Source organism: Erithacus rubecula (genome assembly GCF_903797595.1).
Source record: "Erithacus rubecula genome assembly, chromosome: 11".
NCBI lineage: Eukaryota > Metazoa > Chordata > Aves > Passeriformes > Muscicapidae > Erithacus > Erithacus rubecula.
This window is the reverse complement of record NC_136663.1, coordinates 11,986,676-12,011,657: the sequence shown is the minus strand read 5'-3', so window position 1 is coordinate 12,011,657 and position 24,982 is coordinate 11,986,676. Positions and strand designations below refer to the sequence as shown.

Sequence of the window (24,982 nt, the reverse complement as noted above, 5' to 3'; positions counted from 1 at the left end):
GCCAATTGTAGATTATGCAAAAATTAAAAACTCTGCAAAGATAAAGATTATTACCTGTTGCAAGCTTATCCAGTAGCTTGAAAGTAAAAATTAAGAAAAAAAGTAAAACCTGACATCTATACTACAAAAATTTTCAAGTAATTTTCTGGATAGCTTAACTTCCCTTTAAAGTTAATAAATACCTGTCACCAAATGATTCCAAAAATTGAACCATCTTTTCAGAAGGTGTGCACTCATCATATTAGATTTCTGCACTGAAAGCTACAGTAAAGTTACAAAAAACTAAAAAAAAAAGCAGAATGTCAATCTATTTGCAAAATGTCTATCCTGGATTGTTCCATAGCTTGCCATGCTGTGGTCACATATTCCAAATTACATGGGAGATCCTATCATTAACGCATGTTACTGCCTTCACCTGTCTTGACTGGGTTTGGTTTTTGTTTTGGGGGTGTGGATGAAGGCTCAGAAGGGAAACACATTTTATGTGTTAAATATGTTAGGAATGGAGAGGTAAAAAGATCTCTTTTTTTTCTAAATGCCCACCAAAAACAGTAATACCAGCAAATGGGTAGAGAACACAAGAAACACCATGCAAGTGCAACGGAGGAAAGACATGTATTAAGTATTTATAGGAGATGAGAAAGCATTTTCTTTATAAATAAATCAAGCAATAACACTTCAGCAAGGGTGAAATTACTCTAGTTATTATGTAAACACAAGATATTCTATTGGTTCTTTCCATTCTTGTGGTTATTTTTTTCTTTAGTTCTTTCAGAACTTACTAGTCACTTCCATATGAAAATATCAATATTTAAATGCACTAAAAGCTGTCATAAACTGAACAAACATTGGAGTGAAATCCTAGTGTATCTAAGGGTTCACCTCAAACCTGAGTGTGGGAGCAGCAAAAAGCATATTTCAACAAAGCAACAAAATAAATTAAAGAAATAAAAGTTGAACAAGTTTAATAAAATAAAACAAAACAGCATAAAAACCTGTGGTATGGTGGATGGGATGGTCTCAGCAGGGACTGGTGGGACAGGGATCACAGGGACAATGGGAGAAGAGGAAGGAACAGCTTCTGTGGGCTAAAAATCACCAACAAAATGTCAAAAATAAGAAAAACTAGAACAATTTAAAACAAACAAGACTCAAATTTAACAGCATAAACAACTATGAGCTAGCACATGGATTTGGAGACTAACTAGAACACAGACAGTCCCTTTACCCCACAGTGCTCATGGCAGCACATTCCCAGCACTGCACTGATGGGCAGCAACCCAACGTAGCTGGACATGCCCAGCTGGGTTATTCACACCAAGGCACTCTCCTTGCAGCACTGGGACTTTGGGGTCCAATAAAAAAGACCTGCTCAGGTCAATGAACAAGCTTTTTGTGAGCTGGTTTCACAACAGAATCCCTTCACCAATATACAACAGAGTGCAAAAAACAGAAGTTAACAGCACTCAACAAAGATAATATTCCTCTCTGACAAAGAAAAAAAATCAGAAGTATCTTATGGTTTCTAAACCTAGCAATAATCAAAGGAAACCTTTTAATCAAATATGTGGAAGGTCCTAAAACAGATTTAATTTATCTCTCAAAGATCTTGACATAGATTTACTGAACTAGGAGAATTTTGATCTTGGGAATCTTCATTCAAATAGTAACCAGCAAAGCTACTGACACTTAAGCTGCAAAGGAATAAGATTCCAAACAGCATTTTGAGCAAAACTTTGACTCAAATATTTTTGAGATGTTCACATACTGGTTGTCAACAAGCTGTCAGCAACACAAACTGCTGGCAACTATCACCAACATTACAAGCTGAACAGAAAATCAAAGCTCTTGCAATTTGGTTGTTCCAAGACATTCTTGTGATCTTTAAAAATAATGAAGCATAATGACAAAAGAAAATACTAGCTCCCAAAAGTGAACAAAAGCCCCAGAACATAACAGTATTAAATGTTTGAAAAGTTTGAGACCTTAAAATACAAAGCAGCATACATCAACAGCAGCCACCAAATTAAAGAGTAATATCTAATAATGCTATTTGCATTAACAGTCCAAGAACAGCAACACATATTAAATGTACATATGGTATTTCTACAGGGTTTTTTCAGCTCAAAGTCAATCCTCCCAAAATGAAAGCTGGTGAAAAACATTGCAATTACTGAAAAAAAACAAAAGCACAAAATATATTTGATATCTTGAGAGAATGCTAATGTCATTAGAGCATTCTTACATTTACAGACCAAAGTTCAAAATTTGAAGTGTTTAAAAAGAGGGAGGTGGGGAAGAATATAAATTGGTATGGAAAAAAATAATATGCCTTTTGCAAAAGATGGTTCCTTTCTTTCCCTAATTTCTAACTGTCTCTTCTCTATGGGTTTCTCATCCCCAAGTGCTTCACAAACTCTCCCAACCAGTTTCAAGTTTTACCCTTATTATTTTAAAACTGACTTTGTTCATGATCCTTTAATTATTCTAGGGTCAAGCCTCCTAAGTTATTCATACAGTCATTGTATTCTCTCTTTGTGCTGTTGGTTTAGGATCCACTGAACTTTAAAATCTCCCTGCTCCTCCAAGAATCCTGTAGAGCCTCCTCCACTACCATGTGGATAAGGAGAGGCAACAACACAACCACCTTCAAAGCATGTGCAAATCCAAATGAAGACAAGACTGCACTCAAATGTTTCATAGACTACATTGAACTGATGCAGGCACTGTGGCAATCACAAAGAAGAACAAGGCAAGAAATGAAAATATTTTAAATCATTAGGTAAAGAAGACCTAGAACTTCCTTCTAACAGAAGAACTATTGTTTTATTAAGATACATAATCAGTCTACAAATGATTATATGATACAGGTACCTTGACAGCACCTGAATAATATCCCAGAATATCACCTCAACACTCCACTTTCTGGGAATTTTCAAGAAGTATTGGCCATTTTAGGAATTCTCCAAGCATACACCGAAGTATTCTGACAAATAAAAGCTTATTCTCAAAATAATTTTCAATAAAGATGACTAAAGCATTCAATGACTCTGGTTTAAACAAATACAAACCAATATAAAATAGAAAGAAAGTAGCAGGACAATTAAAAGTCATCTTTTGAATACATATGAATTACAGCACACAATTATGATACATTATTCTATGTAGGAATGCATGACTTGAACTATAACTCACTTGCACAGATCTGCCAGCCTAAACTACGTGTGCTAATCCCTACAATGAAAAGTCATTCGGCTACAACAGTATAAAAAAGTTATTTTATATTTATCAAAGTATAATGATGTACTTTAAAATTTGTATTTTAAAAAATCATTTAAATGGTATGTTCCCAAAAGCTAAGACAGCAATGCCTTTAAGTGTTCAACTGAGTGCCTCCAAATCTAATACTACATCCAGATGTTGTGAAGAGTAAGAACACAGACATTTTCTTGTGTTTAACCCACACACAGTAAGTCCTTCAGGGAGGAAATACCAGCTAATATGTAGGTAAATCAGAGCACCATACACCTGCTCAAGGAGACAAACTAAGCCAGCAAATTCTATAACGCTGTTCTTAGTAAACAATAAAAAGATACACTTTGGAGAACAAAAATCCAGCAAACTAAACTTTCCTTGCTTACAAGAACTTCCTGTAAACCCCCGTATTGTATAAAGTGCAGCAACCTTGATTGGAAAACATGAGAACAAACATTCCTTCGCCAATCTGATTTTAATAATTGCTACTTTCATTTCCAGCAATAAAATACAATAGGAAATTAAGTAAGGAAGTAATTAGAAACAGCGGGGATAAAACTACAGAAAGAAAAAAATGCAACACACTTTCTCCAGTTTGCACAAAAACTCCAGCCACGTCGTGCAACACCTACCTTTCCTAAAGAGCAATTAGAGCACGAGCCATCAGACACCCAACCACTAGCAGCTTTTACTTTGGCTGTGCTTTTTGTAGGGCTCTTTTTCACACTGTCCCGTAGGTTTACAAATTTCCCCCTGTGTTTGGCAGACACAGGCAGGGTGGAGGAGCTGAAAGGTGCCCGAGTGCTCGGTGCCCACGGCGGGTGCCGGAGCAGCTGCTTTGGCTGCGCGTGAGGATTTTGATGCATTTCCATTCTTGGGCTCCTCATTAAATCAGAGCGTTTGAGTGTTCCCATCTCACCACCACGAGTAGTCATCAAAGTTGCAACACCAAGAGTCCTTTTAGTCAAAGGAAAAAAAAACACCACCAAAAAAAACCACCAAACACCCAACCAAAAACACCTAACCAAATTAAAGAGGGAAAATAAATGAAAATATATCTTTCTAAGGAAGTTAAAAATAAGTTTTCTAGATTATGGTTATAGGAAGAAACCCTACATGCTCTGCATTAGCTAGGTCTGCATGTTGTGTGCTCTCTCACTCTATTTAAAGAGCACCATTGAACCACCACACAACAGTCAATTTGCTGGGCATAAATAATCAATGCAATGCACAAATTATTGAATAGAGGGCAAAAGTCATCTGACTATTACAAAGAAGCTACAAAAGGTTATTTCTCCCATAAGCTCATACAATCCCTCAATTTTTCTCTGTTTTACCACCTCAGCCTGAAGGCTTACATCTAGAATTTTTTTAAATTCTTCTGCTTTTATGAATGCTTCATGAGTGCAGAAAATTAACGAATTTACAAGAAGTTTATGATTGAAAGTACATGAATTGTGAGTGGGCAGTTAGATACATTGTACAAAATTTCAACATTAAAATGTCAAAGAAAATAAATTTGTTAATACAATAAGAATAAGAATTACTTTGTGTTAATAATTTTAAGAGTTGCATTTCCCTGAAATGCAGCAGCACCATGAAACAGCAACTTTCAGGCACACACTGTTGTTTTTTAATTTCATTTATTTAATACAATTTTAATTTTTTAAGATATTTAAATTAACATATTTTTTCTTTTTCATTCAATTTTTAATGCTAAGGATGCATTATCATCTCTATAATACATTTTTGTTCCAATATTCAAAACCCAAAAAGCTCCAAAATTAATCCCTCCCCCACTCCCCCAAAACAGTACAAAAAAGAGGAACTAGCTTGATTTAATCATATTGTTGAATATTTAACTTTAGCAGCCTATTTTAAATTTTAGAAAAAAGGAAGGGTCAAAGGTCATTTCCCAGCATCTATATGAAAATTGACAGCTAAATACACCTATATTCCCAGCCTTAGAGAGGAAAGAAGTTGGCTCAAATCAGTGGCCTCAGCAGGGACACAACCAACATCTGCACAGCATGCACCACCTGCCTCTTGCCCAGTGAGTCTGTTCTAGGAATATGCTGTGGGTCTGAATTTCTGGTGCTGGATGTGATGAGAATCAAGGACACCATCTCATAGGAAACACAACTTGATTAGATCAGCTGTATTTAGATAACACAGAGAGATTTCATCAGTTCACAGCATTAAAACCTAGTTATTCTCCATCTCACATCACACCTTCCTAGAGCAAATGAGAATATTTAAATTATGAGTCAGCAGAATAAAGGAATAGACATACAGACCTAAGTACAAACATCTCCAGTTATTTATAGCATGAATATTGAGAGATAAATAGGTACTGACAGATGCTCCTCTAATCACCAAGAGCTGCCATCTCTCATCTTCTATCCAGAAGGGATGTAATCAAGAGCCACAGAACATACCATTAATGCAATATTCATAATGCAGAGACAGAAATGTTTCTGGCTAGTGACAGGAAACCAGAAATGTATTGGCCATACCAATGTTCTGCCATGTGTGCAGGCACATGGCAGAGATGTCTTTGGCTTGTGAAGCATTCCAGAGCTGGAGGACTGGGTCCCCCTAATACACGTGGGCAGGTGCACCCAGGCTGTTCTATTCCAGAGAACCCAGGAACCTCTGGATTTTGATACTGAAGGGCAAAAGCAGAGAGGAAGGTAAGTTCATATTGTGAATATGCATGAAGGCAAATAGCTCAAAACCAGCACATCATAACATTTTCTCCTTTGAGAAATGTCCACAGGTGCATTAATACTGAGCAGCTCTGAGGCACATTCTCCAGCCTGCAAGGATTATTTGGATGGAGCTGTCTTGTGTTGAAGCCCCTGTATCAGTATCTTCTTTGGCAACAGCTTGCTAAATGGCTGTTTTTGTAGACCACAAACATTTGTTTTCCAGAGACATTCAAGACTGCTTGAGGTTAGCAGGATGCATTTACACCATCCCTTTTACTTCCATATCAGTACCCAGCATGACATTGTCCAATTACTAAAATGTAGAAAAGAAGCAGAAGAGGGGCTTGGGGTATAAGGCTTTTCTCTTGCATACATAATAAATCACAAAGTACATGATGTTCCAAATTCAAAAGAAACACTTTATTCCTGGAGGCATCAACTTTGTTGAAAACACATAAACTAAGTAGCGTGTTCATTACAACAAAAAATAAATTAGTTTTTAAGAGTGCTTAATAAGAAAATTGAGGGCAAGGGGAAGAGATGCTGAATACCACATTCTTGGAACTCAGTTATCTGGTGTCCTACATCCTCCTCCAAACAGAAAGGGGAAGACACAATGCAAAAGATGAGGCAAAGCAATTCACATGTCTGCTGTGTGTTTTCAGACCTTTTGACTTCAGTGGCAAAAGAACAAACATGATGCAGCACAAAACTACTAAGGGCGTGAATTTTTTTCTGGCAGTCATCATGCCTTTGGTCCCTGAGGTGACATCAGTAAGGTATCAACAATTAAAAGAAAACAAAAACTTGAAGTCAATTATAGTTCCAAAAGCAACAGTCCAAGCACCAAAACACAGTCAAGGAACAAGATATACAGCAAAAATACCTAACCCACACAGGGTTGCATGGTGTGCCTTAAGACTTTCCAGTGAAAAAGCTCAGGATGCATTGAGATTTCAGTGGTATACCAGGATAGAAAGTGACTACAGCATAATCAAAGTGTAGTAATGCTTATATAGAACAACCATGGTGTAAAGAAAATGAAAACATTACAAAAACAGAAGAAAAGGAAGAGAAGAAGAATGTTACTAAAAGAGATTATTGAGATCTTTGAGAGGCACGGGATCAGTCCACCCAATTATATTCACATATGAGGTAAGGCAGAGTCTGCCTTGAAGTCACACTGGTAGAATAAAAAACTCTTGCAAAGCTGTGGGGCACATACACAACCCAAAGCTATAAAACACAGTTGTGTAACTGAAGCTGCACAGGTTTGGCAGATCATCTTTTGACTGCAGAAAGCAAGTGCTCTCTGCAGAGTGCTTTAATTATTAGCATGAGCTGCTCTACTCTAATATCAAGTGCTAACTGATTTTTCATAACCAGAGGGGGTTCAAGATCAGGTTGTGCTTTCATATTAAATACCAACTCTGAACAATTTATTGCTAACACAAAGCTGAATCATCAATATTTTATTCTTTAAATTACTGCATCAAATATACAGTGCATACTTTGCAGCAATTTGTTAAAGTACCAGCAATCTTCTATAAGTAGTTTTTCTTCAAAAATCATTTTCTTTCCATATTCTCTACCACCCACTCAACAGCTGAATAACAACAATACTTGTAGAATGGGATAATAGTACTAATATTTCACCAGCAACATCTTCTGCAAAGGTCTTTTTTAAAGCTTTGATGACCAACTTCCGTGACTTCAAAAAGCATTTCTAGTAGCCGGAAGAATACTCCAAAAATAATTTTGTACTTCACCCTTCCTACTGCCTTCGAGCAGATACTATGAAATCAGCAACTTCTGTTAATATGACTTGACTGATGAAAACAAGTCCATATTCATCATCTCTTCATGAAAGTAGAAAATAAAATATCTTCCAAAGTGCACGAAAGTTAAAAGCGTTAAGATACAATTTTGATCCAATACCCACTGACAAAGCTGAATTTAAAAGACAAATTCTTTCTAGGGATATATAATCTAAGGTCTGCAGTGTAGTTTTGCACTTTTTCTCTGAACTACATCCTAGAATGCCACAGGACATGTCACTAGTGAAGTGTGCTATTTACAGAACTCTGCATCCATCTTCCTCAAAATCACAAAAGTCAATACTCATCTAAAAATACCTTCAGGGATTTATAGACCATTTCATGGAGTCTGACAGTGACAAGAATAAAGCACAACTGCCACTCATCCTCATTCCCAATCCATGCTGTCCAAGTGTGCTGCCCAGAGGATCTAACTCTGAGCACACAGCTAGCACTAAACTCATGTACCATCTGTCCTATTCCTCCCTAAGCCAGTGCAAGTCCTTAGTACCACAACATCAGTGACTTGGGCTGTTAACCCATAAATTTAAAGATGTGAACATTTTTCCTGTGTGTATTTCTGCGCTACTTGAAACAAAATGTAACTTCAAGAGCATTTGAAGATGAAACATAAAACAAGTACTTTCCTACAGCCCCAACATTGGAGTTCCAAAGAAATTAAATTACAAATTACCAAGAACAATTCACTATTAGCTGACCTGGGCAAATGATAAGTTTGATCAGGATGGCCTCAACCCATGGGTGGGTAGGATGAAGCCTTCCTAACATTCTGATGCAAAGATAACTGGATTTCTGATCTCTGTTTCTGACTCCTACCCCTTACAGGTGCTCTTGTTCTACCTTGCCATGATAGAGCAAAGACTGATTACCACGGTGTCCCGAGGACAAAGGAATAAAAACCCCTAGATCTCCACCTGGATGACATCCAGGTCTCTCCAAAGAGAGTTTGGACAGAAAGCATAGCAACAAAGAAGCTGAGTCTGAAACATGACAGGGTCTGCCCACATAGGAAGGGGTAAGTTAGTAAACACAATGGTTTAACAAGATTTTGAGGACAGGCAAGTTCATATTGGAGCTGTAACACCAGCTCAGGTAAGTACTGTAACAAAGATATGAAAGTTTTTTTGGATCCCCAAAAGGAAAAGACATATCCACCCAGAGCTTGTGGATTAAAAGGACTAGTCTGAATGCCTGTGACCTCAGCTCTCACCTTTTTCAGAGTGAACCACAGCTCTTGAAAATCTTATCTGTGTGAGCAGACTATTTTAAAGATACACCATTAGCATGCTAGATATTCTAAACTGTAGGGGTTATCTGGTTGCTTGATTTTGTGTTGTTAGGGTTTTTTTTAACTCAGTCAACAAATTGATTCTCTAACCTAGTTTCCTCCTCAAACCCCACAGCATTTTACAATGAACTCAAATGAACTTAAAACTCTAAACTTAAAATATAAATAAATATCTTTGAAGGGGGAAAACAAAGATAGCAGAATATCAGTAAAATCACAGATGGTGAGGATGACCTGAACTGATTTGAAGACAAACACAGTGTATTTACTCTTTCAATTCTTCACTGCAGTCTTTATCTACAAAAACAGCCTAAGAATCTCATGCAAATACAAACAACACTCTTGAAAGAAAAAAAAGTTACAGCAACCAACCTGTTCTCTTGCTGTTCAGACCAAAAGCTGGGCTTTTGCCTTTTTATATGAGGTATTCAGAAAGACTGTGTTCAAATTAATTTATCCTGTCTCATCTCCCAGGGACTGAATTTAATCTCAGTCATATTCCAGATCCATAACATTAAAAATGTAGACAAAGTTAATATTAGCTTTAATAAAATTAACCTGTGGCTTTTGTTTTTCACATACTAAGCAAAAGCCCAGTACTGAACCCTTTGCAGTAGGTCAGACATCTGTATTCACCAAGCAACTCAACACTCTCAGCTCAAAGCAGAATTACAAGACTCCTCATTAAGCTCATAAGTGCTATTGAGAATGAATTTAATGCATTTAATTTGCAACTTAAAGCAAGACCTAGAAAGCTCCTTTTAAATAACATCAGCCTTAAGAATAATAGCTTTCATTATAATGCTAATGCATCCACAAAGATCCACAAGCAGGGTTTTAACATCAGAAAAAGCCAAGACAAAGAAAAAACATATTCTAAGACTTTATTATAGAAAAATAATGGCAGCTCTCAGGTGTCAATATTTTAGTTTTTGATATTCACAGTAGAAAGGGTATGCTGTGCTAGGAAACTGAGATGTGATAAACTGTTGATGCCTAAGAGCATTATTAAATCAAAATACAATATTAAAGGTTGGGTACTACTCCCACGTTTCTCAGAACACATACTTTGCAATCATTTTGCAATTATTCAGGAAAGAAGTAAACCTAGAGAGAATGCCCATTCTGTTATTTACAGTTCATTTAAATATCAAATAAGTCCTACACCTATTTAGCTCTGATACTGAAAAGTGATCTTGATCAACACTAGAGACTTGCCAATTAATGGTCAAAACTATCTCAGCTAGTCTGCTCCAAAAGTTTTTTTGTTAGGTTGTTTTTTGGGGTTTTTTTTGAGTAAATCTTCATGAATCATTATTCATAACATATGAAACCTTTCACATGAAAGTCATCTTATCTAAAGTACAATTAGGATAAGAAACACTGAGGTTCACTTACTTATAGAACTCCACTGCCTGTGAAGCACTCAAAGGACAGTCTTAAAAGAAGGAGTAGTGAAATAATCTGAAAGCAATTCAGTGAATCAGCTAGCTTCCCATTTTAAGATAGGTATTTATTATTTTATTGAAAACTGCATTAATCTATGAACAATCTATTATCTTAAAATATTTTCATAAGTTAAATAAATTTGCCCTGGAACACTAAGCATGAGCAGAACATAATTTACCTCACTTTAATAAACAGCAAACAGAAAACCACACCAGAAAGTAATCTATAACAACCCACTAATTGAAATTCATTAGCTTTCAGGACATAAATGTCAGGAAAAAAAGGAAAATTAATTACTTGATTTACAGCTAAACTGGCCTTATACTAGAGCCACTCCTTCATTAACAACAGGCTTTGCACATACCAGTGGCAGTAGCATTTTATCTCAACACATGCTGAATTCTTCACAAGCATACATGCAACAACAGTCCTGATGGCTTCTTATTGCTACCCACAACTGCCAACTTGGTAACTCAGCTGATTTCATTCCTATTTCCTTTAAAAATATGCTGAATTCTCTTTCCAACACTGTCTTACATTTAAAAAACTTTGAACAAGATGCAGAAGAACAGGTCCCATAACCCAACTCTCCTCTCCCTCATTACACTACAAGCAAGCAGAAGCTGCTCTTTGACTGTTGAATCCTTGCCACTAAAAGGATATTGTCCAAGTTCATGAAAATTCATGGATTCAGCATTATCAAACACACAAGTCACCTCCAGCTCTTGGAATCACTCTACTGGAATAGGCAGAAATCTCTGAAAGCCTTCAGTTGAAATATCACAGCTCTTTGGCCTGGGTTTATATTCTTCCCTAACTCTCTGCCCTGGCTGCTGCTGAAACTAGGGCACCAGCTTGACAGACATGCCAGTAGTTTTCTTCTGCAGTTTTGCTTTTTTGCTCATTGGAAAAGCAAGTAAAAAAGTATATTTTACAGTATATTCTACTTCATCGGATTATGGTTGTTGAAGTTGAAGGACAAAAAGTTGATAAAAATTGAGCACAGTGACAAAGATAAAAAGCAGGTGAATAAATAGGGTGAAAGGAGAAAAATTAACACTGAAAACTGTGAAATAAGAAAGTGGTCTAATAGGCAAAAACAAATTAAGTGATCATGCTATAAACATATAAGTACTTACTTGCTTTAAATTTCAAGAACCAGAAAACAAAATGTCTACTTTTTGTGCTGGTTTCTGAGGCTCAAAGCCAAATTGCTGCTGTCAATTAAGTATTTCAAGTCCTGCATTACTTGAATTTAAGTGACAGCAGTAATGTATTGTAAAAATTAACACCAGATAAAACCCAACCTGCCAGAACTCCTGCCATTTCCCAACTGCACCAGAACATAGGATGAACCATCTGTGGTTCCAAGATGGGCAGCATTGTATCTACTGTACTTAGGAGATGGTATAGTAAGAAAAGGCAAGAATATTTCTAATTCAGAAATGCCTTAGGGCAACAGCTGTGAATTCACCTGTTACTTCTATCATTAGTCACATTCTCTGAGACTATTAATTTAACCTTTCAGATACATTTCAAGATTAATTCCTGCCACTCTGATCCTCTCATGACTGACGCATCACTCAGGGGATGAATCTATCAGATCACATTTCCTTGTGAGACTTTGAGATTTCTAGGTCAGGTGATCATGATTGCTGAGTGACAAATAAAGGCCAGAAACTGAGATTGCATTATCTGCATTTAACTTGTGCTCTTGCCAGGCTTTTAAACATCCTCTAGACATTTACTCTCATTCTTTTTTTTTTTTTTTTTTTTTCTAGTATAATTTATTCAAAAACATCAAGTAACACAGTGCACCACAGAGAGAAATAAATTATTCTGACAGTTCATGTCCCTCTCCACTGGAAGAAGCAGCACTCCACACAACCAGCAAAAGTTGCTATACTGGATGAGAGCAAAGGCCCACCTGGTCAAGAGTCTTACCAGCAGTAAAAACTGACAGATGGGCAAGGAGGAATTAGACATATGCCCAGTAATTTTCCCAGAAAGCCATCTCAGAACCTGACAGTCAAGGTCTTCCTGAACCACTCTCTGTAACAGCTTTGTGCCACCTGCTCTGTGCAAATCCATTTAACTCTGCTTTTAAGTAATTTTCTTTTTGAGTCTTCATTTCGTTCACAGCATTTTGTATCAGTGCCTTTCACAATGTTAGAAGAAATTTTACAGGACAGATTCAGAATTAGGTATCTATTGCAGAATTTCTAGTTGAGAACCCTCTTAACTTCATTTCTATTTTGTCTATTTTCCCTCAGGTTTTTGTTTTGTTTTGTTTTTTTCTGGTTTATTTTTAAGCTATCTATCCTTATAGATAACTAGATTATTCCTCTTGATGCTTTATAACTCTTTTCCTTTTTACTTATGCTATGTCCTTTCTAAGACAAGGAAAACGGAACCTCCACCAAATTAGAATTATACACAATAAATATACTCAGATCATCTCCTGTGTTATTTGCTACTACCTCTTTAATAATACCCAGAATTTCATTTACCCTTTCTCTTACTTCATGGTATACTAAGGTGACATTTTCATACAATCATCAGTGACAACTCCAAAGTCTCTTTCTTGAAATACTTCATTTGTAGCCTATAATATCCCTTTTATCTCATGGCATCATTAATTTTAACAGACTTTGATGCAAGAAGCACAGCTGTCAAATACTTCTGTAATTATAAAAACATTCTTACGACACATGTTCCCATGTAGATTTTGATCTATGTGGTCTCTGTTTTCAAAGATGTCTGGATGATCTGCAAGTCCTTATTTTCCCATTATAAAAAGAAACTGACTTGTCTTAAGAACACCTGTCTATCCTTCTACCTGTTGATTCTTCTGTAGTAATAAAGAATTTCCCAAATTCTATACAATAAGGAAATCAGACCTGCTTAGGTGCAGTCTCAGAAAGTACAGCTTTGCTCCTTTTTAAAAGAGCATCATATGTGCCTCTTCAGTTCAGCCACATTAAACACAAATTTAATAAGCAATCCTGAATAAATATCATCTCCTATTGGCCATGTGGGCCTCTGAGCACATTAATCTAAGCTCTATTGGCACTTGAATCTTATTATTTTTCATACAGTAAAATGAATAGTAGGAAATACTCAGAGCTCAAAGCTGGGACTGCCCTAGCTAGTTTTCTGCTTGGAGATAGGCATCTACTCTGGCATTCCACACCTATCTGGGAATATAATTTTAGGTTTGTACTATCACACCTTCATCAGCAATATTTCATGGTCACTTTGCATAGCACTCAATTTAGCATCTAACTACTCAAGTGCTGCTCTGTAACAAGACTTAATGTCCTCAAAGTCTAAAAAGCTATACACAGAATTTCCCTGCATTCATCTAAATTACAGAGTTAAAAGAGAAATTAAAAGCAGTAGCAAAGAAGTGCAATAAAAAGAGGGATTTAAAAAAATATATAAATTGCTTTCTAGCAGTTTACAGCTTTCAAAGAGCAGTTTAAAGCCATTATATCAGATGATGGATCAGAGATTGTGATGTATTTTACATACATTTTACATGCATACATGTGATGTACATTTCATACATTTTACATAGAAACTTTATCTGTCATTATACTTTTCACATACGAAATACTAATTTATTACCCTGATTTTGCAACTGTATCTTGTCCTACTAAGCTTCCAAAAGGTTTACTATATTAGTATCCATCTTTAAAACTAAGTTTTCTATCTGATTTCAAAAACAGATGCCTTTTTCTACCAAATAAACAAGCTTTCTAGTTTCTGAAATCTATTCCTACATATTTATAGTCTGTGACTATATAATCTGACTTTTCTTTACATGAACTAAGTAGAGGTTCTCAAGTTTTCGTCATATGGCAGGTGTTCCTGAATATCATCTACAGTTATAGGACACTTTTATGAACACTCCAATCACTTATCATGATTTCAGACTGATTACCCTACATGCTACAGAGAGAATCCAGAGTTCCTTCTCTCTCCAGTGGGAAAGCTGACTCCCTTCTCACCTGCCACATCACTCTGGGTATTCAGATAGTTAGTTACCTAAGAAAAACAAGTGTAATTTACTTAGTACATTAAATTTGCTTTGAAGTAGAACTGTAGCCCAGAAGCACAAGTGATCTCTATTCCCCTCCCTGCTTTGCTATAAAAGACAAACACTATTACCTGGGAGCAACAGAACACAGGCTCCTCAACTGAATTCTGCAGGCATCAGTCTCAGAGAAACAATTTTGAATAAGCAAACACACACACTGTGAGGCAGCACTGATAAAGAGAATACAAGACAAGATGCCAGAAGATTCATCCAAAACATTCCCACGGTACAGTGGTTTCCAGGAAGCACCACACAAAGGAGTGGGACAAAAGTGAAGATTCCACCACCACCAAAAAATCCTGTATTATGCCTGCATGCCATAAAATGCCTGAAGTCCTATTTAGAAGACTGACACAGCTGCATAATACTAGTCTCCAATAACAATAATAACAATACTAACTCAATACAATTTAAAAAATGTTGGCAACTTACAAAACAGCTCAAAAGCTGATTACAATCAGCTTAAGCTGATTTCAAGGACATGAAAACATTAATAAGCAATTCTATTTTACCAGTGTTCTGGGGGTTTTTCCAATGAAAAGTATGTATAAGGTGATCTGATTTTATGGAAACCATTGCTTAAATGTATCAGTTCCAAAAAGACTGTTCCAGGGGTCAAGAATATACAAAGAAAACACTGCAATATAGCAATAGACTGAAAATTCATAAATGCCAAGATAAGCTTACAAGAGACAAAATGAGTCATAAATATCAGTTATCAGTCTGGAGAACACATAAGCTCAACTACATCCCAGTGTGCAGTTAAACACCAACAAAAAGAGAAGGGCAGCAAATGCACAACGGAAACAAGCTGTGGAGCAAGGCTGATGTATTAGACAAGTGGGTTATAGGAAACAAGATGAAATTCAATACTGACAACAAGTCACATGGAATAGCAGTAAATGGCACAGAGACACCCTGAGGAATACCAAACTGGAAAACAAGTCCAAAAGTGCTTTGGTTGGTGGCAAAGATTTTTTTAAATTATACAAGATAAGACAGAAGGGAATCCTTGCTCTACTTTCAGATGATTTTTCAGTCCTTCCAAGTGTGCTCTTTGGATATTGAGCCTTGTGTGTGCAGCCACAAAAACCTGGTACATGGAAGGAGGCCTTAGGTCTTTCAAAAGGCAAGTGACAGAACTGCACCAGTCTGGGCATTTTTGACAGTTTCTTAGGAAATGAACCATCATGTGGTCAGATGGCCATGCTGGTCAAGTGGGGATTAAAACTTTAACAAGTAAAAACTTAAACTGTAGCAGGAGTTTCCAGTAGGCAATGTTGGCACAAGAAAACTTCTATGGCTCAGGAGAGTCAGGCAGCACTATTGATTTGTCTTGGAGTCCAAACACACTGATCCTGGGAGAAACTCAAATAGTAGCAAGAGATAACCACTTAAGAGGCCAGTGGATGATCCCAAGTAAAAAAAGTTATAGTTTAAAAGAGTATATCAAAGATTAGGCAGTATATTTTCTGTCACGACAAGCTACTTTCAGGGAGAACACTGACATAATTAATTTTGATCTGTATAGGACTTACTGTTGCTAATGGTGTTTTGGGAAAGACCAGAAAAAGCAGATCCTCAAAAGGATTCAGGGACAACTTGCTAGGTGGTGTGGTATTAACAAGCCATCAAATCTCAGTACTAAATTTGGCCTCTGTATTATATTTTCTGAGCTTCCACAACAGATAGCACAAGGTTATCAGCCTTTGTTGTGAAACAGGAATGCTCCTATCCACACTGTAAGGAATAAAATGGAGGAAAAGTGCCAACTGATCAAAAGGATTTCTCCTAAATTCTAACTGGAGAAACCTGTAGAGCGTTCTTGAGATCAGCTTTAGAGCTATGCAATCCTCACTTGAATTTAATTTGGAAAGACTGATTAGAAGCAGCTTTAAAGAAGCATCCTTCCCTCAAGGGAAGATCCACTGGGACCCTGCTGCTACAGAGCCATTACATGATAAACAAAATGTGAATTATGTGGCTATACCAATAAACAAGAACGAGGCACTTCATTTCAATTGCACATGAGAAACATAACATGAGCAGGCTGATGTTTCCCGTGCATTGTCCTTTTTTTGGATCTCTCAAAGTAATTCAAAATTGAACTGTACTGGAAATGCTTCACAGTATGATTATGCTGAAGTTTAGAAATCAGCAGCATGTTGAAATGAGTGATGGACACATTCTTCACTCAAGTTAGCATGTCCATCCTAAAATAAAAAAAGGAAAAAATAAGGGAATTCAAAAGCCTAAATGGTTCACTGAAAATTTTAAAAAGTAATTGGTATTCATCAGGAGAAATTTAAGTTCCTTTTTTGATTTGGAATACAGATAAAAGCAATGACGCAGCAGAGGTTCTAGGAAAAAGAATCAAATCCTTCTCAAAAGATACTGCATAGCTGGTGTGCACATAAAGATCCTCATTTCTCTTGTTTAACAAAACAATTTCTCTCCTTGAGTTTGTATAAATCCCAGAAGGGCTGTGGACACAAAGTTTACCAGAACTCTGAGCTGGGTCTACACTAGAAGTCTTAAATTGCACAACAGGATACCATGTCAGCTGCCAAACATGTATGCACAGATCATTCTAAAAGACAAGGTCATGTTTTCCAAAAACATCCACGAAGTTTCTGTTGAGCTAAAATCTTCAAAGCAAAGGAAATATCCTGCCCATTCCTAATCATAATGGAGAGCTCTCTTGATGGTGTGGACCAAAATAGAAGAACAGGAAGAAGACAGTTTTCACTTTAGATTCCATGGTTCTGTCAGACAGTAATTTAGATAATAATTGTATTAAGTGAAACATGCACAGCAGCTTTGGCAGCAAAACAGAAATGCTATACTAGAGGAGCCATGCTAGAGCTGTTCAGCAAGCTGACAGCTGATGAAAGACAGACTGGCCTGAATTTGACTTTCCAAACACTTTGTCAATCAATACAAGCCTCAACTGTGAGGGCAACTATAACAATATAAAATAAATAAGGAAAGTTATATAACAGCCCTAAAGAGTCCTACCTTTTTCACAGGCTTCCATGCACTGGGCTTCATATAGCAAGAGCTTTTTAGTCCACCTGAGTTATTAGCTGAAGGCAATGGATTAAAAAGGGATCCAGTGTCTGCCTTGCCTGAAGATTCAGACTCTTGGGCACAGTGCAGACAGAAAGCCCCAGCTGTAGCAGCAGCAGAATTCCAAAAGCAAAAAATTCTGTGTCTCCTTCTTTGTTTGCCAGATTTCTGGTTCATTCTGGGAAAAGTAATTTTTTTGAGATACAATGCAAGAGAAATATGAAGAAATTATGTTTCCAGCACTGAGGGAGACAGAGGTGTGAAAGAAGAGGAAAGAGAAAGTGGAAGGTGAGCCCCTGTGGCAGGAAGCAGCGCCTGCAGGTAGCTGGAGCACCGGCTCAGCTCTTACACCACTCCCCCAGCTCTCTGAGCACTGCAGGTGATGAGCTGAGCTAACCTGCACATGGCAGCACTGCAGTCACACAGCACTGAAAGGAAACAGCCCAGCCCCATCACTGCACAGGCCTGACCCCAGCAGAGGGGACCACTGCCACAGCAGGAACCAGCAGGATGCTGGCAAAGCCTACACGGCACTGCATGAGCCATGCCAGGTATTCCTAAAATGCATTGATACTGTTATGATTTAGAAATTGCCTGCCTCTAAAATGTCAAGCAAATTTCACAGTCTTGAGAAGCTTTCATCTCTACTGTACTCAGAAAATGTTTACAAAACAAATGTAAGGTTCCCAAAAAAGTCATCTAATGCTTTGGTTAAACAATAGGAACACATATTAATGCATTCCTCTCACAGAATAAATTCATACTGCTTTTAGCACTACCATCTTACAGAAAATGCAACCAGTGGCAGAAATAATTTGCAAAATAAACTCATGCTTCTACAAATGTGTGATTTTACATAGCTAAAAATCAAGAATAAGAAGAAAACTTAGTACAATAAAATTCATTATTGTTTCAGATGGTGCATTATTATAAGGAAAATCACCCAAAGCACATACTATTTAAAGCTGCTTTCTCCTGCATTCATCACAATATTAACAGCAACAATATATAAATACTTCAATATATATCAAAATACACGAAGGATAATAAATATTGCCCTAAGAAATCAGTTTTTCAAGGGTAGAGATGTGATGTTTTTCAATCACTGTCATTTTATCACACCTGACAACACCTCTATGCTGATGTGTGACTAGACACAGCATTTTGGACATGCTAGAACTACGTCCATAATATTCCAATGACTCAGAGCAATAGTCTAGGATTAATGACACAATAAAACTTTTATCAAGATCTTAAAAGGGAGATTCATAAAGTCGAGAAATGACTAAGCTCAAGCAACTCACAAAAGCAGCTGATAAGCTCTGAAATTTAAAATGAAGTTTTTGAAATTTTAAAGCACATTTCAAATTATTTTTCTGCCCTGATCCTTTTCATCTTTCCTAAAATATGCCCTTGAAAGTAGAAGTAAAAATGAGCATGGGATATTCAAGGAGCTAAACAATTTTTCAGTATCAAATGCTGCAAGTGTGTGCTCAGTTATGTGCTAAGAACTGCCTCCATGCATTGCTGTTAGAATCAGTTTAACAACATGTGGGATTCAGACAAATCAGTTTCTGCATTTGTAGCACACCATGGGCCAAATACCAGCAGCTAAAATGCTTTCTGAGACACAATAGCTGGGATTGACTGGCAAAAATAGGGGCTTCTAAGAGCTCTGGAAAGACTTCAGGAAAAAGCAGTGCTCTTGATGCAGCAATCATCCTTGATGCACTGTGCATATCTCTTGCTAGGACAGCACTTCCAACCACCCATTATTTGTCATTTGCATAATGGTGTATTTACTAAGCTCATGGCACAGTTATTCACCCTTATGGCAGTATAAATTTGTTGTATGCTTGGTTTGATCATTACCTTCCATTTTCATAGCATAGATTTGCTTTTATTAAAAAAAATTAAAATTTGTTGACAAAAATTGATACATCGGCTCCTAATCAAATTCCTTAATTCTTCTATTTGAGTGACTAACACTACATCACAGAGAATGAGAAGGAAGAAACAATAAAGTCCTCAAATTCCTGAGCATGTTAAACCTGCTTCCAGGACTCCTAAAGAACTCTGGTGTGGTTAGCTGGGCACTGTGCACTTGGACATAGATGCATTCTTTTGGGCATAAACCAGGGGATGACTACAGCAAAAAGCAGTGCTACTCTACCCATCATCAACTTCAGCCTTTCCTCTTTAGGATACAAAACTCTACTCAAAAAATACCCTACCTCAAAATCCAAAGTCCTCTTACCACCTTGCTGGGGCTAGGGTGACCCAAGCAGGTCCCACAGAACAACTGACATGTGCTGCCCCATCTCCAGAGTCATCTCCCTTTCTCTGGAGATGGGGGGAACAAAGCAAGTATGACCACTTCATGCCATCCAAGAAAGCCAAGCAAACTAAGGGACAGCTAAAACTGGGGCTTTGTAGCAGATTCACAGGGGAAGCAGGAGACAACTCCTTTAAAAACCACCAAATGATTTTGTATCTGTTAAAAATCACGATGTCACAACAATAAGACTCGATAAAGCCCACAATAACACACAGAATTTCTACAGGCCAGGTTAGAGAAGTGCATCATATCTAATTACTTATTTGGACTCTGCAGATGTGATTACATTGAAATGATGGGGATGTAGCTCAAATGAAGAAATAAAAGGCATCAAAAATGTTTAGAACATTACAGCACAGAGCACAAACTGAAGAGAACTGAAAAACAAAATTGCACCACAATGAACAACCTCCAAATGCCTTTCTCTCTCCTGAGGCTAGAACAGCTGCAGTGAATGATAAGGTGTGATGACAGTACAGCATCCTTCCAGAGGAAGTGGCTTCAACAAGCTCTTATGTTTTTAATGCATGACTTCTGAATATGCTCATTAAGGTTTTTTTAACAACCACTCCAAAATATTTTATGTTTTTTCCCCTCCTTCTGACCATGAACATGTATAAGCAGTTCTTTTTAATGAAGAACTATCAGAACTATGAAAAATTTGGCAGGCTTTTCCAGAGGTAAGCAATCTTTTTCATAGCAGAAAAAAAGTACAAACACTGGATATTCATGGAATCACTGCTTTGAAGGGATCTCAGGAACTTTATCTGGTCCAATCCTCACTCAAAGCAGAGGGTACTCCATATTTCATTTATGAGCAGATTTCTAGGCCTGACTAATCAGTCCAATTGCAAGCTTCATGCATTCCAATATTACTTCTTCAAGCTTTAAACAAATGAGAGCAACTACCATTTTTCTTCAAAAGGTTAATACTGTATATTTTTACTTTTAAAAAAACCTCAGTATTTAAATGCTAGTATGTCTACCTAATGCATCACTTGGAGATGTAAAATGACCCACTTACAGAAATTACAAGATGCATCTTCCACATCACGTACAAGATGCAACAAGAAATTCTAAATTCCTCTCTAAGCTCTCCTTTTCATTGTTTACTCCAAATTCCTAAGCAAAAAAAGGTAAAAATAAGCAGACTTCAGACAAAGTGCCAGTTTACCATCTTTGAATCAACTATTAACAGATAGAAATTATCCTAATAAAGTTCCAGTATCTGAGGGTAACAAATTTTTTCTTCTTTTATAAGTTTTTGTAGTATTTCAGGTTAAATCATTCAAGACATCTTGACTAATGATGAATTTCACTTGACAGTAGCAAAACAAACCTAATCTCCCATGTTTAAATAATTCTGACATTTCAGCATTGTTCCATAGGTCTTAGTCATATTTTCCAGAGAGATACTAATTTTCTAATGCCACTAAGTTTAAACTTCTCTCAGTATCAACCTTCAGAAGTCATCCAAAAGCCACACAATTGAAACTTAGCTTGTTTGCTTTTACCTGACTTTGAATGATGATTAACACAAACATTACATAGAGCAGATTTTCAAAAGTGAAGTTGAAAAATATCATGTTTTTCTTACAGACTGCACTACTGAATGTTCACCCTGTATGTAAGGGAGACATTAATTCATCTGTATATTATTAGTAGCCAAAAAACCTAGAAAGCTGTGACAGAACTGAAATTGTGCTATCTGGAGTTAAGTTTTCAAATTATTTAATTCTTTACATAAAATTCCTTAACCATTAAAAACATAGTCTATTTGATTTGACATCTTACTAGAGCCACGGAATTGATATTTCTTAACCATGTTATTGCCCTCCAGAGCAAGGCACCAGAATACAAACTACATTTTCAATACTTCACTGTTTCATTAGGATACCTCATATTTAAGATTGCTGCAGGCTCACTGCTTGCAAAATAAATAAAAATCAGACCTCATTTAGCGTTTCCATTTCATGCTTTAATGCTAGAAATTATACAGAGCTCTTTAAAATACGAAAATGAAAGCAGACAGAAAATGCCATTCATAAATGAGAGATTACACGAAATCATGCATATATAAATAACTGCTCTTTCTGACTAACAAGTAACCAGCAAACATGCAGACACAATGGCTTTAATAGGTGGCATATTACCTGGGTGGAGCTGGCAGCCACAGAAATGCAGTCAATGAAGCCATGTCTCCGAGTGAAAAATGCCACTATCTGCTGCCACCGGGAAGGCTCAGTCCGTAACTCATCTGTTGAGCCTTTCTTTGCCCACTGCTTCTGTTTGGGGCCTACAGAGCTGTGGCTGGAGGCAGCGTTGCCTCGACTGGTGCGAGAATAGAGGAGTGTGTTATTTCCGAAAATGTAATTCATCTCTGCAGCTCTGCAGGTGGTTGCCAGGCAGTCTTAATTCCCTACCAGCTGCTGAGTGGTGAATGAGCACGGGGGAAAAAAAAAAAAAAAAAAATGCAGATAGAATTACAGCAGCATCGTTTACAAACCAGGAAAACAAAATTCTTGCTAGCTAGTGCTATTTTTCTTCAAAAGCTTTCCACCTCTTACATTCCCTCTCTACCTGTGATTACAATGATGAATATAATCTTGAGCAATTAAAAAAAAAAAAGCAGCAAGCAAAGGTTTTCCTTATTTTTCCTTTTCGGAACGCACAGAATGAAAACCTTGCTTTCTCTTCCTAGCTGCCAACAGATATTTAAGGGAAACTGGGTAGCAGGTACAGTACAACGTTACAAATTCACAGCTATGAGGATGGTGGTGGATGATAACAGCTACTGGGTGGAGAAAGCACAGATCAAAAATAACCAAGTTTCAATCACTGCCTGTAGAAATATCCAATAGCATCTTTTCACTTCCTTGCCTGCATAAATTATGAACCTGAAGCAAACAGAACAGGGAATATAGAGCAGAACTGCACTTTTCACTGATTCTGTCTTTATGAAAACATTCAACATAGCAAAATGACTAATATCATGTTCAAAAATATTTAAGAAACAACTATTTGCTGATTTCTTCTTATTTTTCCCTGTTCTTTTGTGCATAAAACAACTATAGAGAGAGTGAAGCACAGTGCCACAAAAAATCATTCTGTGTTATGTATCAGAGGGTGCCTAGTACAGTTGTTCTACTGTGGTTTGGGGTTTTTTTAACCCTCCAGAAAAATCAGAGATCTAGGATTAAACACAACAAGTCCACACTCTGTTGTTCATATTCTGTGAATGTGTCAGCTCATAACACCTATGTAACATATGCCCAAATTTCTGTGGCTACTGCAAGCATATTAGGAAAACAGTGTATATATATATGTATCTATCTTTCTGACTACACATTACTTCCAAAAAGTAGAATAATTCAAAACCAAAAAAATCTTACTATTCACTAATGACTTTTCAGTACGATTATTTTGATCTCCCATGCACATGACAAGTACTACTGTTATAGGTTTTATCTGTTCTCTTCATAGCAAAAAGTAATTCAGAATAATTATCTGAAAGATTATATGGAACTCAAATCACCTTACAGAACTCACCATTCAAATTTTTATAGCCAACTATTTTTAAAAAAATCCTCCAGCTCACATTGGAGGGATTATTTTGGAAATCAGTTAAATGTCAAGCTTTCAATACCAGCTCATCTCTTGAAAGCCAAAAGTTATCAGAAATATTTGTTCTATATTTCTACATGATCATAGCACCAAGGTAAACATTTTTAAAGTAGAAAACTTTCCATATGATAAACAAAGGCAGAAAAATTCCTTCAGACACATAATTCTAAAAATCCACTGATTCAGGACGTGCATTTTAGTGGAATTATCAAATTCCCTCTCATACTTTTTGGGTTGCAACATAATCTGCTGTTTAACAAATTCTTACTGACAGCTATCCTAGTCTGAATAACAGGTTTTTTCCTGCTGGCTTCTCTTACAAGCAGAAATAAGAAGTACATTAATTGAAATCTGTCGTAGCAAGATCAATGCACCATTTACTTCTACTCACCAGCACAGCTCCATAACATACCACATGCCAATATTCTGAGCACACCTTTCAGACAGACTTTATTAATATTTATAAAACACAATGGCTTATCACTGCAAGTCATATGAAACTGGCTCTGACTTGTGCAGTGTCCTTAAAGCTATGAGCAGAAGATAGATAATGGAGGTTGAGAAATGCCTGAGACACAGTAGATACAATGACCCTTGCAAATGGAAAAGCTTTTCATAATAGGAATTTTTTCACAGGAAGACTGCAGCACCTTCTGAGCTCTACGTTTTTCCAGACACAAAAAAATACCTAGTCTGAAAAATGCTATAAATTTATTACCAGAGAAACTGATTAACCCCTGGCTATGATTGAAGGTGTTTGGAACAAGGTACAAATGACGTGTTTTGATTTGCAAGTTTTTTGTAAAGAGTCAAGGTGAGAATATTTATCTTCTTATACACATAGCCTTGAATGTCAACACTGCTATACAGTTTATTGAATATCTTAGAGCCCAAAAATTCAAAATAACTTCTTCAAGAATTCATTTTTCTCTCTGTTTCTCCCCATAGGCTCCAAACAAAGTCACATGGAAGAATATTGTGCAAAATTCTGCAAGAAAACACCACAATACATGGACAAGAAATGTACCAAGTAGGTATTTTTTACTGTTATATCAATCTGTCTGAAGAGAAGAGAGGTTTGCTATGTTTTAAGGCAGTTCTTTCAAGGATGATTGCCACACTGCCAATAATCCACTATGGCATCAATTACAAAGTGATTTTAGAAATCAGCACTTCAGGAAAGCATCACATGGACAAAAAGCTTCCTGAAAGTGAAGCAATGATGATTTAATTTCAATTGAGAGAGAAATCCAGAAAAGTACTTAAGGAAGAGGTTATGCAATCCTGCTGCTGATGCAAGGCAGCAAT

General features: G+C 36.8%; 1 protein-coding gene across 7 annotated transcripts in view; it reads right to left on the bottom strand.

The window, feature by feature from the left end:
* Positions 1-24,982, bottom strand: part of DLG1 (discs large MAGUK scaffold protein 1) — a 434,654-nt gene that overhangs the window by 55,973 nt on the left and 353,699 nt on the right. For 4 of the 7 annotated variants that reach the window (XM_079315711.1, XM_079315713.1, XM_079315714.1 and 1 more), the window contains one exon: positions 996-1,088. The exons of the other annotated variants lie outside the window; for them this stretch is intronic. In XM_079315711.1, coding sequence (XP_079171837.1) covers positions 996-1,088 — 93 coding nt within the window. The remainder of the gene's footprint in view (positions 1-995; positions 1,089-24,982) is intronic. 7 annotated transcript variants of the gene reach the window in all.